This window comes from Ipomoea nil, unplaced genomic scaffold (genome assembly GCF_001879475.1).
Source record: "Ipomoea nil cultivar Tokyo-kokei standard unplaced genomic scaffold, Asagao_1.1 scaffold2833, whole genome shotgun sequence".
Classification (NCBI taxonomy): domain Eukaryota; kingdom Viridiplantae; phylum Streptophyta; class Magnoliopsida; order Solanales; family Convolvulaceae; genus Ipomoea; species Ipomoea nil.
The window spans coordinates 1,496,753-1,517,148 of NW_017619261.1; the positions used below are offsets into that span (position 1 = coordinate 1,496,753).

The 20,396-nt window shown below is 36.1% G+C and overlaps 1 protein-coding gene across 1 annotated transcript; it reads left to right on the forward strand.

The window, feature by feature from the left end:
• The first annotated feature begins 437 nt into the window (after positions 1 to 437).
• On the forward strand, positions 438 to 14,839 carry LOC109159544 (putative late blight resistance protein homolog R1A-10). The gene is made up of 6 exons (XM_019307645.1): positions 438 to 449; positions 4,634 to 4,635; positions 11,940 to 13,170; positions 13,278 to 13,437; positions 13,665 to 14,490; positions 14,631 to 14,839. The coding sequence occupies exons 3-6, from the start codon at positions 12,053 to 12,055 to the stop codon at positions 14,837 to 14,839; spliced, it is 2,313 nt and encodes a 770-aa protein (XP_019163190.1). The 5' UTR covers positions 438 to 449; positions 4,634 to 4,635; positions 11,940 to 12,052.
• Positions 14,840 to 20,396: the final 5,557 nt, after the last annotated feature.

Genomic DNA, 20,396 nt, shown 5'->3' on the forward strand with positions numbered 1-20,396 from the left:
AAAACCTCGCTAGAAAAACCCAGTGGGAAAAACCTAGACGAGGAAAAGAGTACACGAAGTATGTTGATCCATGTGTTGCACCGGTTGCCTCATTAAAAACCTTAGCCTAAGAAAACCCAGTGGGAAAAAAACTTAGCCAAGGAAAAGAGTACAAACATAAGCCTTCTGGGCATAATCTTCAAGATTTCAAGACTCTTCAGGACTATCCACTCAAGTGCACCAACATCGGTTGCCTCATTAAAAACCTTAGCTTAAGAAAACCCTGTGGGAAAAACTTAGCTAAGGGAAAAAGAGTACAACCATATGCTTTCGTAGCATAATATTCAGGATATCAAAAGTCCTCTAGATTGTCCATTCTAGCACAGCTAGGCGTTGTCGCTCCCCCTGAAGATAACAATCTTCTAAGCCCACGCATCCCAATTTTATGAACATATTACTCAAAAGTGGATGTAGGCAGAGACTTAGTGAACATATCTGCAAGATTGTTCAGTGGGGAAAACATTCTCAATAAGAATTTTACAACTCTTCTAGAGTTCATGTGTGTAGAAGGATTTAGGTGCAACATGTTTTGTAAGGTTCCCCTTAACAAAACTATTACTTGCTTGTGCAACACAATCTTATTTGTCCTCATATGGGACATTGGGGGTAAAAATATAACATAACCAGTTCTGAACTTGGCATCATAGGGATAAAATAAAAGAGCTAATGCCCAAGTTGTCCATCAAAACCACATATTGGTTTCTCACATAAACGTCAAAATCTTTGTACCTCGAAGGTGTTGGAGGATATGTTAAATACCATTCCAATTTTCATTGTAGGGAGAAGCACTAAATCTTGCTAGCAATTTCATCGCAAATTCAATATCAGGCCTGATGCGATTATGGAACTTCTAGTTCAATAATAGTGCTCCAATAGCAATGAAGTAATGGACTTCCGGTCCCTAAATATCCTCATTATAACCTTCGAGTCTAAATGGTCATTTATCTACTTCAAGAGATTATTGGACAACCGTTTGTGTGATAAGTAAATAATACTTGTCTATATAAAACATCTTCAAGATATTTTTTTAAATAGGCTAACTGGTGTATAAAACTTCTTCAAGGAGAAGCTCGATCTTCAGGTCGGACAATACTTGGATTTCCAAGTCTTTTATTTTAAAACTCCATCTTTCGGCATGAGCTAATATCACCAAGCTCTCTATGTGTTTCGATGATATTTAAACCGTCAATATCGACTGAGATGATAAATAAATAACTCCATTAGCAATTCTTTAACGAACACATAATGGTACATATTATTTATACATTCCTTCTTCGGGAGGAAAAAACTCAGTCAATAATATTCAAGTCATACAAAGACTTTAGTATTTTAATGATACACGTTGAGATTTTCACTTTCCACATTCCAAAAGTGTTGAATCCATCGGGGATTTACAAATAAATATTAGCGTCTAATGACCAGTAAATTACGGTCATGACGTTCATCAACTGCATATCTAAATTCATAATTCACTGCCAATAATGTTAATTTGCGGAACGTAATGCCATATGTTGTGGGAGAGAATATTTGATCAAAATCAATTCAGGGTCTCTGCGTAAACCCTTAAGCTACCAGTCTCTCTTTATATCATACCACCATATTGTTTGTATTTCTCTTTCGTACAAACACCCATTTGTAACCTACAGGGTTAACATTAAATGGTGTACGTGTTATAAAGAGAATACAGTTTTAGCGAGCTGAGCTGTACATGCCTTAATTGCTCTTTTATACGTAAAAAAAATCAAGGCACTACTGGTGCCTAGCTCTGGATCCAGATTCTCATATACTAAGAGCAATTTATAAGGCAATTGTGTTGTCGACAACTATAACATTTTTCATAAATTTCTCCCATATATATAAAATAATGGCAATTTCTAATTCAACCAGACTCTAGCCATTTCCCAAAGGTATTTTTATCTGGTCGTTCCGCATCCCAATATTATGATTTTGGGTGCACCTATAATTTTACTGGGTTTTTCGCCTTCCAAACGAATGTCTTCTGGACGAATATCTGTAGGACATACTTCTTTAAGCGATTTCAAGAATGACACCATTTTCTACTAGATTTAGCTTTCCGCGGATTATACCAACATGTCTCCACGCTTCTAGCATCAAGGAGCATTGGTAGATATATATGGTCCACGTTGGGGAAAATATATAGGACCTAGTCACTCATGAGTATATATATTGGCAGATTAATTATCTACTGAACTTCTAGTTCAGTTTACTTCTTCTGAACTTCTAGTTCAGTCTACCTAGCACGTGGGTTTAAATATTGAAGATCAATCATTCATAGAATTTCTCGGCATTCTATAAAATTTGAGATCTTATCTCCCCCTAATGCCGTGAAATGATCTTCATAAAGTGTGCAGTCAGCGTACCTAATTATATATTGATCCCTTATCATGGGCTCTAAGAATTTAAATAACAGACGGAGGTTTATAATCAACATATACATGCCCACAAAGGTACGCTATGGTGGTGATATAGGAAAAAGACTGCACACTGTGAATAAAACGCAGATGGGAAATGTTTTGTTTTATACCACGTACTAGGTTCTAGGGGAAATAATTATGATATGCAGTAGGTTAGATTGTGATAACCACAATAGCATATAAAACTGATGTCCCCAACAAGAATAAAATATATAATCAGATATGAAAGCATACATATCAATTGATATTACAAGGGTACACAACAATCATAGGGAAGCTGTGAAGCTTGTCAAATAAACTATATCTTCAAGATCTCCCAAAAATCCTTATCCTCAACTTTACATTAGTTCACTCACTGGTTTGGGAATTGCTTCGTGCAAATTCACATGATATAATTCATTCCCTCATTTGCTTCGGGCAAACTAATATGAAATAATTTAGTCCTTCGTTTGCTTCAGGCAAATTGATATGATATGATCCATTCTATCTTCCAAACCAATAACATCTAAATCAATCATATCATGTATGGCATAAGTCAAAGATCATTCTTATAAAGGAGTATACCACTCCTTAAACAACACAGAATTGCACTAAGCCATAGTCGGAAAGGGATTTGTCATGTTGACATCTTAAATTTAGTCAAAAGATGATTATCATAATTTGTTGATAATAGCAATCCTTCCGGGATTGATATAAGATTTATGGAACAAATAATAATTCAATTTTGAATTAGCAGCCAGTCAATTGCATACGAGAGTTATGTTGCATGCATGAGAAAAATTTCCATATATAAATAAGCAGGCAAACTAAGAGAATTAAATCTGAGAAGTAAACTTCCTCTGGAAAATAAAGTTCCAGAAAGTAAAATTTCAAGAAGTAAATCGAGAAGCAAGATTACAGAGGTAAGCTTAGAGATGTAAGCTTAGAGAGGTAAACTTTTTGAATAGTCAATTCGAGTAGTAAAATTAGCAAGAAAAATCAGCAAAGTAAGGTCACTTTGCACTCATAATAATTTGCCTCCAAAAATAACTTTGCACTCAAAAACACATTTGGAGTGTATATACTCCTCGGTTACGCAATAAGTTATTGCGGCCATGAATTAACTTTTCGAGTGCTTCAGGCATAAACTAACTTCTCGGATGCTTCAAGCATGAGTTTACTTCTCGGATACGTCATGCTTCAGGCATGAGCTAACCTTTTTGTCCATGAATATATTTTCATGAATTACTCAAACATTATCATGACACTAATCATTTCTTCATCAATAACTTATCATTTCATTATCACAATTTATCGCAATATTTGCTTCAGGCAAATTAGCTAGAATCATCAAGATGATGTTCATTCTCCGATGACCAAATGCTTTGGTGTGCGGCACGTAGGGATCAATGCCCTTCAGACCCACATTGTTAGCAAATCTGCTTCTGGCTAAGATTTTGCCTCGATAAGTTTGGTCGTCCTTGAATATCTTGATCACTTTATTTCTTATTCTGAGCTTGAAACTCATACCACACTGGTTATAATCTCGACCACAACCCCTTATGAAGTTACTCAACTAGGTAACATTATGTGCTTCAGGCACCTGTGCAAAATCAACCAGACATGCATTTTGATTCTTCATCAACAACTAGTTATGTTTCTTAGCCACAAGGAGTGCTCAAATCAGCTTAGGATACTTCTCATAATTTTGTGTTGTACTACTGCTGGAGTACAAATTACTCACATGAAAAGTTGGCAATGTCTTTTCAATTAAATATTTCTCTAAAACTTCTTGTTTAGAGTTTCACTTCTGAGACTATTTTGTGCATAGCTGAATTATAGTTAATCACTGACTTATAATCTTAAAATTAAACATGAGATTAAACTAGTCAAAATGTGTCTTGGGGAAGAACATTTGATGACTTTTGGTCGGAATAGTCCTTCAGGGACTTCCATTAATTCAAGGGGTTCTTTTTCAATCAGATACTCATTTTTAAGATGGTGGTTCAAGTGGTGACATATGAAAATGAGAGCTTGTGCCTTCTGGACATCGACGCTCTGTGACTTAGCAAAAAAAGCTTGGCTCAATTCTCTGGATGCCAAATAAATTTCAATATCTAGAACCCAACAATTGCTTCCTTCATAAGCGAGTTCAATAAATTCACATTTGACAATGGAAGACGTAATCTACAAAACATATATCATATATTCTCATATACGTTCATAATATCACATGTTTATAGCAAAATAAGGAATCTAACATCTTCTAGATGCAAAATGAACTTTCTGAGATGAAGTCAAAAGATAAAATCAGAAAACAAATTGATCTTTCGAATATACACAAAAATCGAAATGGTGCAACACGAATTGGTGAGGCAAACACCAAATTGATGCAACAAGCATCGACTCGTGTTTATACCATCAACTCGTGCTACAAGCAACAAGGCACGAATCGGTGCGAAAACACCGAATTGATGCAGCAAGCATCAACTCGTGTTTATAGCATCAACTCGCGCTACAGGCAACGAGTGGTGTTTCATTCTCCAATACACCGAATTGATGCTCCCAAGTCATCAATTAAGCTTTAAAGTCTTACTCACTCTTAAGCTTCCACGAAATAAACTTTAACAATCTTAATTAAAAATCATTCATTCATTGCCTAATCAGGCACAAAAACTAATTGCTAATCACATACAAACGACATATCATAAAAACATAATAATGCACTACATCATAGGGTATATAACATACAAAGTATGCGAAATGAAAATAATATGTATACATACATTGCATCTTCGTACGAAAAGCCCCATCTATTTACACAAACATATATATCACATGCTTTTCTTTCAATTTTAAGAATCAAAAATAAAATTGGAAATATATATTCAAGAATTTACACAATCATATATATATGAACCAGTATGAGCAATTCATATTTCAAATTTTAGAATCAATATGTATCATATCAATCATGCATTTCATAATCATATCAAGAGGTGTAGAATCAACATGTGCCATATAAAACATGTATTATATGAATCCTATGAACATGCTTGCCTAGTATAAAAACATGTATTATAACATGTCCGAACATACCGTTCACCGAGGAATATGTTGGCAATTCGTGCTGATAACGTGTTGTAATTTCGGCCTATCAACTTGTTAGTTCTCGCGTGATAGTTGTACGGTAACGCATCGATTGTATGTATGAAGAATATTGCAATATGGAATGGAAGAGTAGAGAGAAAAATATAACACAAGAATATAAAACTCAAGAACACAAGTTCACTCTTTCATTATGCCTTGAACATGTATATATATACATCCATATAACCCTTCATTTTCTATAACATAAATAATGGAATAAATATAAGGCAAATGAAAGGTCTTGTGATAATGGCCATAATAATAATAATATTTATAACAATTTTCACCATTATTCTTCCTTTGTTTATCTGTCTGCTTAGCTTCCAAAGAATGCTTCGCCTTTGTGCTAGTTATTTCATCGGTTATGCCTAAATCCAACCCCTGAGGATGACCCTAAATAAATTTATTTTTGTTTGTTCCACAATCTACTATATTGCACTACGATCATCGGGTGCTAGAAACTGGAGATGAAAACGACGTAAGATCGAAACTTGTTCAGCGATTGCTGGCGCAGCTGATAGACGGAGAAATCAAACATCGACGATGAAAAAGAATAGGGCAAATTATGGTCCACACAATTGTATGAACCATAAATATCAGGTATATTTTTAATATATTAAAACTTAAAAATACATTATTTTTGTATTGAAGATAGATTATTTTTATACTGAAGGTACATTATATAAAATAATATACCATTAGCATATTAAAAATGTACTTTTTATTATGGTTCACACAATAATGATTGAAAGAATAGGCAGTAGGTTTGAGAAAAATGATTTCCAAAAGAAATTAAATAAAATAAGAATTCTTAATGCGGAAAAAGATTCAGCAGCCCAAGCAAATTGCATATAATTCATTCAAAAATAAACATATTGCACGCATTTCAATTATACGGAAGTATATATATATATAGTATATATGCAATGATATGTAATGTTGAAGAATTAAAAGCAATTATTACAGCTGGGCACACATATCAAGGCAAATTATGCCCTGGGAACACGGGTCCAAACGGCACCGTTTTTACATAAAAAAAAAAATCGCGAATGTAGTGTTAACGGCGCGCGTTTGGTCAGATTATGAATTTTCTGTTATGAGATTATGAATGTACTGTAAATTCATAATCTCATAACAGAAAATGCATAATCGCATAAAAGAAAAACATTTATTAAATTATGAATTTTCTGTTATGAGATTATGAATTTACTGTAAATTCATAATCTCATAACAGAAAATTTATAATCTCATAACAGAAAATTCATAATCGCATAAAAGAAAAATATTTATTAAATTATGAATTTTCTGTTATGAGATTATGAATTTACTGTAAATTCATAATCTCATAACAGAAAATTCATAATCTCATAACAGAAAATTCATAATTTATGAATGTTGAAGAAGCTTGCGCTACAGAGGAGCAGTCATGGTTTCGGACGGGAATGTGTAGGCATGGTTCCAAAGTGAATGTGCAGGCATGGATTCATAATTTATGAATGTCTGAAATCACTGCTCACCTCAAATTAAAGTGAAACCACGAAATGTGAAAATGAAAAAGAAAAATCACGCGATTAATTAAGAAAAAAAATAAAAATAAAAATAACGGTGTACTAACATCGTTGGGACCGTGTTCACCATGGATGGTGAACACAGTTCCATGACATAACGATTTCACATATCAAGCACATTAATACACGTACACACATTTTGCGTGATAACATAAATAACCTACTACCCTCCAACCATACTTTTTTTTTTTTTTTTTTGGTGTTGCTTGAATGCTTGTCCAGCCACCAGTGGATAGTGAATCACTATTAGTCCTCCCTTCAGGCTGCTGCAGAATTAACATAAAAGGGAGAATTGTAATTTATGTTCTTCTATACTATGTCAATTATAAATGTCATATCTGAATAATTAGTGGTGTAAATGTAACCTTTTAATTTTTAAAATAGTATATATATTGTCTTTTCTGTATGGTACTTGAGGGGCAATATATATCATTTTGAAAATTGAGGGACAACATTTATACTATAGGGAACAATATATGTATCATTTAAAAAAAATTTTAAAAGGTTACATTTACACCACTAATAATTCATGAGTGATATTGATAATTGACAAATTATGAAAGAGCATAAATTAATTACAATTTTCCCTTAACATAAATATAGAGCACATTTTTTTTTTCTTTTTCTTTTTTCACTACTCTTAGTACTTTGAATGATATATGAATCACTAAATGAGCACTCTGAGGACTTAGGAATTCTTATGTCTACATCCCATCAATATAGGTGACTAATTACGTCATACTAATTAAATATTAAGTCTTAACCAACCTACCTAAATAGTTTGCACCGCATAATAGTAATAATAATAGTAATAATAGTAATAATAGTAATACTAATGATGGATAATGTTACAGATACAATATTCACAACATTCTATGTAAAACACCCGAATTAGAGCATCCACACTAGTGGATAATAAGGAGATATTTCAGTTTGCATTCTTTCCTACAAGAGATAATAGCTAATGTGGAGTGGAGATAATTGGAAAATATTTGTCCTGCAAATGAAGGCATATTGTCAGAAAAATAAAAAAATAAAAAATAAAAAAAATAAAGCAGTGAGAACTCGAGAATCTCCTGGAACTCGTTGCTCTTCCTCTCCATCGCTTCCGGGCTGTCCTCCTCGTCGGCGCCGTCGTCGTCTTCATCGTCGCTGGATTTTCTACTGTTCTCCACGATCTTCTGGAAATCCAGAGACTTCCTCTCGCGATCCATCGTCGTCTTCCACATGTCCAAATACGACAAGTCCTCTCCTCCATCGGAGACTCTGATTCTTGAGCTCTTCCTGCTACACACGATGTTATTCCAGGCCGGCAGAGATTCTTTAGTGGAAAATGAAAATGGGTATTCTAGTAGGTGGATAGTGTGGAAATGGCTCGCCATTGGGAAGTGTTTTGCCGGTGTCGAGAAGGAGGTGGAGACCTCTGGGCGGTGTGTATTTATATAGGGAGTGTAAATTTGAGGTGGATTTTTTTTTTCAATTTTATAATTTTTTTTCTGAGAATATTTTGTATCCACTGATCTTTGTAAAAGAAAAGGATTTTCTTGAAATTTAATGAATTTTCTTGAAATTTTTTTTTTCTGAAATTTTCTTGAAATATAAATTTATAAATAAAATGGATAAAGAAATAATTAAAATATAGTGAGTTAAATAGTGGGATCCATAAATAACTCCTAAATCTCTCCAACTGATGTGGAGAAGAGTTATTTGTGATGGAGTGAGATAGTGGAGAATGAGGTGGATGCTGGGGCCCACAAATAACTCCTAAATCTCTCCAACTGATGTGGATGCTCTTAGTTCAATAATAATTAATGATTTTGTGGCCGTTATCACTTATCATCGAACAATGTCAGAGGCCTATGCGTTCACCGGAGGCAGAGGAAACATAAAACAGAGGATCTACCTTTGGTTTGACCCTACGAAGGGCTTCCAGAATCATAACCACAACGGAAAAAAAAAAAAAAATTTACGAAGCAGATGAAACAAGAAAAAGCGTCTCTATTGAAATCGTGTTATACATTTTTTAAAAGAGCAAATGTCAATTTTTGGTCCCACGAGTATTAGTAAAATGACAGTTTTGGTCTACATATTTAATTTTTACCAATTTTTATCCACGACTATTGTTTTAATACCAATTTTCATCCACGACTATTATTTTAGTGTCAAAATTCATCACACCGGTCACCCATCTGTTTAATATGTGTCCGAAATATGCAATTATTAAGCATATTTTCATCTTTTTTAAATTAAGATCCCAATTTGAGCATGAATAAAGAGATTTAAGCCCTAAGATCGATCACAATTTACAGTTCTCATACTCAAATTAAGGTAGGATGAGGAGGAGAACTGCAAATTGGGATCGATCTTAGGGCTTAAATCTTATTATTCATGTTCAAATTGGGATCTTAAGTTGAAAAGGACAAAAATACCATTAAAAATTTTAGATTTCGGCATGGCTTAAACGAATGATTGACCGGCGTGATGAATTTTGACACTAAAACAATATTTATGGATGAAAATTGATAGAAATTAAACATGTTGACCAAAACTGTCATTTTGCTAATACTCGTGGGACCAAAATTGGTATTTGCTCTTTTTAAAAATTGCATAACACTGCTTCGACAAATAAAAATTTGCCTATTGTAGTAGTGCCAATGGTCGGAGAAAGCGACCCAGCTAATGACTTTTTTTTTTTTTTAATTGGAGTAGGCGATATGCTGGTCGCCTTCTTCAAAGGAAATCAGCGACGATGTCGATCGCTGGATTTAATTAATTGCTAGAGTGTCGTTGGAGTTCCACCGGAACCCTAATGACTTGTTATTGCAAGTCATTAATCGTTTTAATGCTTCAATGTGCACAAAAATAGCATGTTCAAAGATTGAATTGTAAATTTTTAAAAAATTCACAGTCCTAATTAACTTTTCATATAAAGTTTAGGGATGTATTTGAATATTTTCTCATTCTTTAAAACAAAGATTATTTAGACACCTTACGAGGAACTGATCGAAAACGTGTTGACTAGGAAAACGAGTTTAAATAATACATCACCGTACATAACCGATCATTTTTTAAAGAGTAAATACCCAAAATGATCCCTCGACTATAGCTAAATTCACAAATTGGTCCTCGACTTTCAATTTCAACCAATTAAGTTCTTAACTTTGTATTTTTAACACAATTTGGTCATCTGTCTATTTGACCGTTTGTTGACTGTGATTTTTGAGGATATATATGTAATTTCATGGTCCATCGTCGGTTTTTTAAGGTTCCGGTTGCATTTCCAGACCGCACTGTTACATTCGAATCCACTGCCGAAAGCAATCTACCAAATCCGGTCGCCTTTCTTCATCCTCCCTTTGGATTCAATGTAGTTGAGTTCGTACCAGAGCGAAGAAGATGACGTGTTTCAGAACCGGTGCAACGTCATCCTGGAGGCCTCCACGTGCTCCGAAGAGAGCTGAAGGTTCTTCTGAAGATCGTTGATCACGGTCAACAAACAGTCAAATAGATGGAGGACCAAATCGTGTCAAAATTACAAAGTTAAGGACTTAATTGGTTGAAATTGAAAGTCGAGGACTAATTTGTGAATTTAGCTATAGTCGAGGGACCATTTTGGCTATTTACTCTTTTTTTAAAAAGTTCTACCACATGATGTGACAATTAAGAATAGGATATGATATTTTCATTATGTGGATCTAAGAAAAAGAGCCTATGATTTGTAAGAGAGAGTAGAAGTTAAGCATATAAGGGGTCGTTTACTAACTTGGAAAAATGGAAAATTTTCCAGAAAAATGGAGAAATTGAGAAGTGGAAAAATGAAAATTGGAGATGTTGTTTACTAAATTTATTTCTCCAAAACTATTTTCCATCTCCATTTTCCGCATTCCATAAGGAATTTGGAGATATTTGGAGAAGTTCTAAACAAGTTTCTCCAAATGGAGAAATGGAAAGACGCGGGTGAATAGTGCTACTTATATTCAGTAGTCCAAGGTTCGAACCTTGTTGGCGCCTCAGCTTTATCTCTGCTATTTATTTTTACTATGGCGTGCCTCTTCTTCACATCTTCCTATTATTATTATTATTATTATTATTATTATTATCTCTTTTCTTTTTCATTTTCCTCCTACTTATATACACAAATTTGTTGTTGTTATTATTAAATTATTACTATTATTATTATTATTATTAAATTATTATTATCATTATTACTATTATTATTATTATTATTATTATTATTATTATTATTATTATTATTATTATTATTATTATTATCTCTTTTCTTTTTCTTTTTCCTCCTACTTATATACACAAATTTTTTGTTGTTATTATTAATTATTACTATTATTATTATTAAATTATTACTATTCTTATTATTATTAAATTATTATTATCATTATTACTATTATTATTATTATTAAATTATTAAATTATTATTATTATTATCATTATTATTATTATTATTATTATTATTATTATTATTATTATTGTTGTTATTATTATTATCTTTGTTGTAGAAATATACAAATACTGTATGGGATGATTGTTTTTAATAGAATAGAAAATTAGAAAAATAAAAAATTGGAGGAATGGAGAAATGGAAAACTGGAAGAATGGAAAAGGAAAACTGGAGAAATGGAAGAATGGAAAACTGGAAATGGAAAAATAGAGAAATGAAGTAAACGACCCCTTATATTTTCCTTTTTTAAATCTCCACTTGAATTATTTGATTATGAATCAATCGCATTGAGCAGTTCAACACCCTCAAAAGTCAACAGCGGAGAAAGAGAAATAGTGTATATCAGATCAGATCACTGTCAGTTTACAAACATAATCACAAACTAAAAGAAGAAATAAGATACAGCAGATGGAGGAAAATAAGATATGGCCTGGTTCGCCGTGACTTCACTGATGCGAACGGTAGAGCTTCAGTTCTTACCACCCAACCCACATGTCGTTCTTGACGACACAAACGCAGCGGAAGCACTCCATGGAAGGCTACGTGAGTTGGTTGAGTTTCTTGAGAAATCTGAGAATCAATTCAACGCTGATGAAGACGTGCCGATGCAAGACTGGAAAGCAAGGCTTAAAGATGTTGCCCTGAGAATAGAAGATGAAATTGAATCCAAAGTAATTGAGAGTTGTAGCCAAAGGCAGAGTACGAGTACTCTTGCTAAAAGCTCTCATTACATCTTGGGAAATGCAATTGAAGAGTTGACAAATTCCGTGAGGGAAGAATATTCGCAAATGAGAGGTATTCTTTCATCGAGGGAAAGGATTGAAAGTAGTAGTAGTAGTTCCTCCCTTCACACAGCCTTAGAGCTTCAGAGCACAATGGTAGGGCGCACTGCTGAGTTGGAACGTATCAAACGGTTACTCCTTGATGACAAATCTCAAGAAAGACTGGTTATACCAATCGTTGGCATGGCGGGAATAGGTAAGACAACTTTTGCTCCAAGCTTGTACCAAGATCCATTAGTTATATCTCATTTTGATGTTCTTGCCTGGGCAACTATGTCTACATCTGCAACATATGACGGACGTAGAATGCTTCGTGAGCTTTTGTTGTGTATTGAGCCAAAACAGAAAGAATTCATCCATCAAGTCAACGACGACCTACCTAACCTAGTACGCCAACAGTTACTTGGTCAGAGGTATCTGATTGTTCTAGATGCCATATGGAATAGTAACCATTGGGAGGACATTCAAGGGTCATTTCCAGAAGATTGTAATGGGAGTAGAATATTGTTGACCAGTCGACATGATGGAGTGGCAAGATCGTATACTTATTGTTCTCTAAACTTGCCTTTTTTAAATTCAGAAGAAAGTTGGGATTTATTTCTCCAAAAGATTCACCCTGTAAGATTGCGCTCAGAAGTCGAGGCAATATGGATACACATTCTCAATTATTTCAAGGGATTGCCTTTTGCAATTGTTATAGTTGCTGGACTTGCACGAGCAATCAATGAGTCACTATGGGTTTCCAAGGAGATCGAATTCCTGTGAAAGAACTTATTAAATTATGGATAGCAGAAGGGTTTGTGAAAGTAGAAGGTCAAAAGAGCTTAGAAGAAGTTGCTGATGATTTTCTAAAAGAACTTGTATGTAGGAGTTTAGTTTTGATTGACAAAACTAGCTTAGATGGCAAGATTAAGACATGTAAGGTGCATGACATAGTACATGACTTCTGTAAGAGGAAAGCAATGGAGGAGGACCTCTTACATGTTGTAGATGGACATTTTGGTAACTTACATATTTATCGTCGTTGGGTAAGTATTGAAACAAGGAATAATGTTTCACTTGACGATAATAGATCTCGATCCATTTTATTGTTTTGTTCAAATTGGTTTATTGACCAAATTTCAGATTTCAAGATGTTGAGAGTATTGGATCTAAGTGGTACTCCCTGCTTTGATTGGCATTTGTTGTTTACTAGTATGGGTTTTGATGATCTAATTCTTTTGAGATACTTAACTGTGAACATAGACTTCTGTAGCCAATTGGAAATGTGGAAGTCGAAAGAGAGTTTAATCTACAAACTCTTGTGCTTCTTACAAAAGAAGAAAGATTTGTGGAGTATTATCCAACAAAGGCACATCAAATTTGGAGGATGCCAATGTTGAGGCATCTACAATTTAGCAGGGTGTTTATGTTCGATATTCCGAGTGTTGTTCAAGAGTACTTGCAGACAATTTATTGGCTACGCCCTTCCCAATGCAAAAAGCAAGTATTTTTGAGAATTCCAAATGCGAAAGTGATGGGAATTTTCATACCGAGGTGGGTGGAGAAATTTGATTCTTGGACTAAAAATTGGTTGAATGATCTTATAAATTTACAGAAGCTTGAGAAACTAAAAATTAATAGCCATCATGATGATCCTATTATACTTCCACATGCAAGTGCTTTTCCAGTACAACTCAGAATGTTGACATTGAAGGGAACTTTGCTGCCATGGGATGCTATGGAAGTTATTGGTATGTTGCCAAATCTTGAGGTTCTAAAACTCAAGTTTGGAGCTTGTAAAGGACAACATTGGGAACATACTGGAGATTGGTTTCCTAAATTAAAAGTACTGCTCATTCAAGAAATGGAGTTGATGCAGTGGACAGCTACTGAGGATGCTTTCCCTATCTTAGAGCGCCTCATCATTAAACATTGTATTCATTTGGAGAAGATCCCTTCCACTTTTGTTGAACTATACAGTTTGCAATTAATTGAGTTGCACGGTTGTCATTCTTTGCTTGTTCATTCTACCAAAGAAATTCAACAACAACAGGAGGAGTTATTTGGATATAATTGGCTTGTTGTTCATGACTACAATTGTTTGAGAACTAGAAGGATAGAGTAGTCATTTTAGCTTCTTTATTTTGTTACACCGTTGTAACCGCCATCAACCACCAATACCTCTTGTAAATATAAGCTTCTCCTCTCTCTGTTGTTGACCATTTTTTGAATAAACTAGATTTCATCTTCTCTCCTCAACTTTACTCTTTGTATCATGGTATCAGAGCACTACGGCTGAGCTTCGACGAAATGAACAAGTTCAGCTCCTATGCCGCCGTCGTCACCAGTGAACCAGAACAGGAGGCGCCTCTAGGATCGGCGTCAATTGCACACTCACCGGTGCTTGCAACATCCGTCACGACTCCACAGAGGATTCAAACTCCGTAGAGGAACCTATTCCAACAACAGAGAGCTCAAACCATGGAAGATCTCGAGAATCCGCTCCACTTCAGCAGCAGTGACAATCCGAACAATGTTTTGGTTAGTCCGCCATTGCTAGGCAACGCAAACTATGGATCCTGGAGGATTTCAATGAAAATTGCTTTAGAAGTGAAGAATAAGTGGTCTATCGTCGATGGGAGCATCACCGCGCCGGCCAGAGACCACTTCCAGTTCGCTGCTTGGAGACGGTGCAATCTCATGGTATGTTCGTGGTTTTTTAAATCCGTTCATCCTATTATTGCGCAGAGTATTATGCATTTGGATAAGGCCAAGGAAATCTGGGAAGATTTGGAGCGCCGATTCTCTCAATGTGATGCACAAAGGATCGCTGCTTTGCAAGATGAGATATATAGTTTGAAGTAAGGAAAATTTTCTGTTAATGACTATTACACGCGATGCCGAACATTATGGGAAAGGATGAATGCCATAAGGCCTCTGCCGTGTTGCAAATGTGAACCGAAGTGTTCATGTGACTTTGTTACTCAGATCAGAAAGGAACGGGATGTAGATCAAGTCATCCGTTTCTTGCAAGGGCTCAATGAGGACTACAACAACTTTAAGTCCAATATTTTGGTCCTTGATCTCTTACCTGAAGTGTATAAGATCTTTGTTATGGCCGAAAAGGTGGAAAGACAGATTGCCTTGGAAAACTTGAGTCTAGGCAGCATTGAATTCTCTCAGGCGAACGCAGTGCAGCAAGACCAGGAAGTCTCAGGTGAAACCGTAGCAGCCATAAATTCCTATAATCCTAACAATTTCAAGAGGAATGGGATTGGAAACAAGGCAGCGAAATGCACATTTTGTGGAATGAGTGGGCATATTGTAGATAAGTGTTTCAAGAAACACGGTTATCCTCTGGGATGGATCCCGGGATACAAGTCAAAGGGAAGGCAAGTGGCTGCTGCAAATTCCAGTTCAACCGGCTTGGATTCAAACAATTGTACTGGCTCAACCACATCTGATCAATTGGGGAAGCTAATCTCTCTCCTTCAGATTCAAACTGGACAAACTCAAGGTGCCAAAACCACAGCTACTGTGTCTCTAACTCCTCGGTTCTACGAGGACAGCTCGACAAATGAAGGCAAGTCTTCTAATACTCATGTTAATTCTGTTACGTTATCGTTCTCTACTTGGATATTAGACTCAGGAGCATCTGATCACATAGTGTGTTCTGCTGATTACTATGATGATTATCATGTCATGCATAATAGTGAAGTAAGTCTGCCTACTGGGAAGTCTATATCTGTCAAACATATAAGGGATATTAAATTGAATGAGCAGCTATGGTTGAAGGGTGTCTTGCACATTCCATCCTTCCAGTTTAATCTGATCTCTGTGAGTAAACTCCTACACGACACTTGTTATAATGTTGTATTCACATCTGGGCAGTGCTTGGTTCAGGATGCTCTTGGAATGACACTTGGTTTGGCTAAGCTTGTAAGTGGTTTGTACTTGCCGGTGGAACCACCAAGACCAAAGAAAGTTACTCATAACATCGTAGCATCACAATGTAATAGTAGTGAGATTTGGCACCAAAGACTAGGACACTTCCCGTTTAATAAACTCCATTCTTTGAAAGAGATCAAGAATATTTCTGTCAAAAATTCTGTATGTGATGTTTGCAATCTTGCTAAACATAAAAGATCACCATTTCCCCTCAGTGTTACAATTTCGAAGGCTGCCTTTGATCTTGTTCATACCGACATATGGGGACCATTTCCAGTTTGCTCGTTGAAAGGAGAACGTTATTTCTTAACTTTGGTTGACGACTACTCACGGTTCACTTGGTTACACCTTATGAGAAGCAAAGCTGAAGTAAGACAATTCATTATAAAGTTTCATGCGTGGGTTCTTACTCAATTTGGGAAGATCATTAAAGCCTTTCGAACTGACAACGGAGCAGAGTTCAATATGGCTGAGTTTTTTGCAGAGAAAGGAATTATTCACCAAAAGTCCTGCGTTTATACACCACAGCAGAACGCAATAGTTGAATGGAAGCATCAACACGTTCTTAATGTAGCAAGATCTATCCGGTTTCAAGCCTCCTTGCCTCTTTAGTTTTGGGGGCAATGTGTAATGCATGCTGTGTATATTATTAATCGACTGCCTTCACCAGTCATTGAATTATCTAACCCCTTTCACAGATTATATGGAAAGGATCCTGATCTCATGTGTCTCAAGACTTTTGGTTGTCTCTGCTACGCTGCAAATCTCTCACCCTCCAAGCACAAAATGGACCAAAGAAGTAAGAGGTGTATCTTTGTGGGCATGCCTGCCTACACTAAAGGCTATCTGATGTATGACTTAGAAGAAAAGAACATAATTGTGTCACGAAATGTGAAGTTCTATGAATCTGTGTTTCCCTTTTCTTCACAGGAATTTTCATCAGATGAGGGTCATGATCCTATGTTGAATGGTCCATCTCTTCCCATTATTCCTACTAACACTCAGCTTCATTATGAGCCTTCTTTTGATAATTCCAGAGTGCAGCTATCCACTGCCAATGAGGATGAAGGTGGGGCTGGTTCACATCAATCCTTTGCTTATGGTGCACCCACCATAGACCATGAAGCTGAACCGAAAATGGAGCAGCAAAGGGTGGAAAATCAGGAAACTTTGTCACAACACTCTAATTCTGATGGTATGTGCAGAAATAATGATGAGAGTGTACATGAGATACAGTAATGTGATCATACTTCACATGAGTCAACCAGCAATGGTGATATCCAACCAAGAAGATCGAGTAGACAAATGCAGTTTTCAAATAGGCTTCAAGACTATCTCTGTGAAGTTGTGGTTAGTAAAGGTTCATCTCCACACTCTCTTTCCAAGGTTATAACATTTGATGTCCTAGAACCATCACACAAGTACTTCTCTATGGCTGTTACTACTGCTACTGAACCAAAGTCTTACAATCAAGCCATAAAGGAGCAACATTGGAGAGAGGCTATGAAAATAGAAATTCAAGCCCTCCAAGATAATAATACATGGGAGTTAACCACCTTGCCTGCAGGAAAGATACCTATAGGGTGTAAATGGGTCTACAAGGTGAAGTTAAAAGCTGATGGTTCGGTTGAAAGATACAAAACACATCTAGTGGCAAAGGGATATACCCAACAGTTAGTTGTTGATTACATTGAGACGTTTTCACCGATTGCTAGAATCACAACCATTCGAACCTTCCTGGCGATTGCAGCTTCGAAGGCTTGGAATATTCATCAACTGGACATAAATAACGCCTTTCTACATGGTGATTTAACGGAAGAAGTTTATATGACTCTGCCTCCCGGTTTTCAATCTGAAAAACCAAACCAAGTGTGTAGACTGCTCCGATCTCTCTATGGTCTTAAACAAGCAAGCCGCCAGTGGAATGCCAAGTTAAGTACAGCTTTGTCCAGTATGGGATTCACTCAGTCCAAGGCTGATCCATCCTTGTTCACAAGAGGATATGAGGGCTCCTTCATAGCCGTACTCGTGTATGTAGATGATATATTGGTCACAAGTCCTGATTTGGACCTAATCAGTGATCTCAAAACAGTCCTCAACAATGCTTTCAAGATTAAGGACTTGGGGAAGTTAGGGTATTTTCTAGGGATTGAGGCGAAACTAGATGATGCAGGCCTCAATCTCTGTCAAAGGAAATACTCTCTAGACATATTAGCAGAAGCAGGTTTTCTTGAGGCAAAACCAGTAAACACTCCAATGGTGCCTGGTTACCATCTCAACCACACTGATGGTGAACCACTCAGTGATGTAAATGGCTATAGAAGACTCGTTGGTCGTGTTGGTCCCAAAAGAGGTAAGGTGAAAGTCTAGAGGGGGGGGGGGGTGAATAGACTTTCAAACTTTTTCGCACAGCACAACAATTGCTAAGCCAGAGATAAACCAAAACTCTTAACTACATTGTTAGAGTATGGTGCACAGCGGAATTAAATAAAGATAAAGTGTGTGTGAGATTGTGTGAGCAGTATATCTCATGTAGAGCAAGTAAATAGCAGTAAGTAAAGAAAGCAGTAAAGAACACAAGACAATTATAGTGGCTCGCGAGGTGGTGTAATCCTCCTACTCCACTTGCTCTTATCTCCAAGAGCAATTCATTATATCCACCACTTCTTGGTTCCAAGATACAATGAATTTCCGTGATCTAGTGCTTTGATCACAAAGCCCGCACTAATCACGCCCAGTGACACCACACTGCTGCTTCGGGTTTCACGTCGTCGCGCTACTATCCCAGGATTTCACGACTCCGCGTTACTTTCCCCCGTCTTCCACACTCCGGTAGAAACATATCCCGTGATCTAGTGCTTTGATCACAAAGCCCGTACTAATCACGCCCAGTGCCTCCGACACTGCTGCTTCGGATCTCACAGCTCCGTGTGACAATCCAGGATTTCACAGCTCCGTGCTACTTTCCTCCCTTCTCTTGTTTTGCTCCAAAACAAGTTTTGTCTTGCTTCCAACTTCGAGACTCTGTAGTTGATCTTCAATGATGCGCAGGTCTCTTTGATGAAGATAAAACACTCTGGAATGATTTCTCTTGAATGATCTGAGTGTTTTCTCTCTTTGAGTGTATCAAGTAAAGCACTTGATTTTTATGCTCTGTTTTGCTCTATTTTTTAAACTCTCTGAATATTTCTCTGTTAAGCTCTCAGAGTTCTTTCTCACTTCTCACTTGAAGATTTTTGGTATGCTTTGTACCAAATGAGATTTTTGCTCTATTGCTCTTTTTTAGCTTGTTGGTTCCCCCTATCTTCAAGTCTTCATATCTTCATCATTTTATAGCTGGTAATGAGAATCTGCCCGTTGGAAAGAGACGATCTCATTTTTGAAATCTTGTATCTTTTGTCAGAGATCTTATCTTATCTTCTGCAAAGTGTCAGAAAGAGATAAGCTAACCGTTGGTAGAGCTTCAACTTCATGCAAATGAGCATCCAAACTTCATCTGATATTCCTTTGGTTTTCTCACGTTTCTTGGGAATATCTGGGTCTCAGTTTTGTGTAAAATGTCTTCTCTGATCAGCTCTGAAGTGGTTCTTGTTTCTTTGGGATTTAAATACTTCAAAATATTCTTCAACTTAATCCCATACTAGTTAAACTAGTATTTTTCTTTGTGAGAATATTTTTACTGTAAGTTTTTCTTCATCTTCTTCATTCTCACGTCTGGGTGTTCTCAGACTTCAAACTAGCTTTGAACTTCCTCCCAATTTGAATTTCTCCTTTGTAATTGATACCCAATTACAATTGACTTGTAATTGGCACCCAATTTGAATTTCTCCATTGTAATTGGCACCCAATTGATTTTGACATGTAATTGGCTTCCAATCTACTCCTGGTGCTTCAATTGGCACCCAATTTGAATTGACTTGTAATTGGCACCCAATTTGAATTTCTCCATTGTAATTGGCACCCAATTGATTTTGACTTGTAACCCAATTGATTTTGACTTGTAATTGGCTCCCAATCTACTCTTGGTGCTTCAATTGCTTCCCAATTTGAATTATTT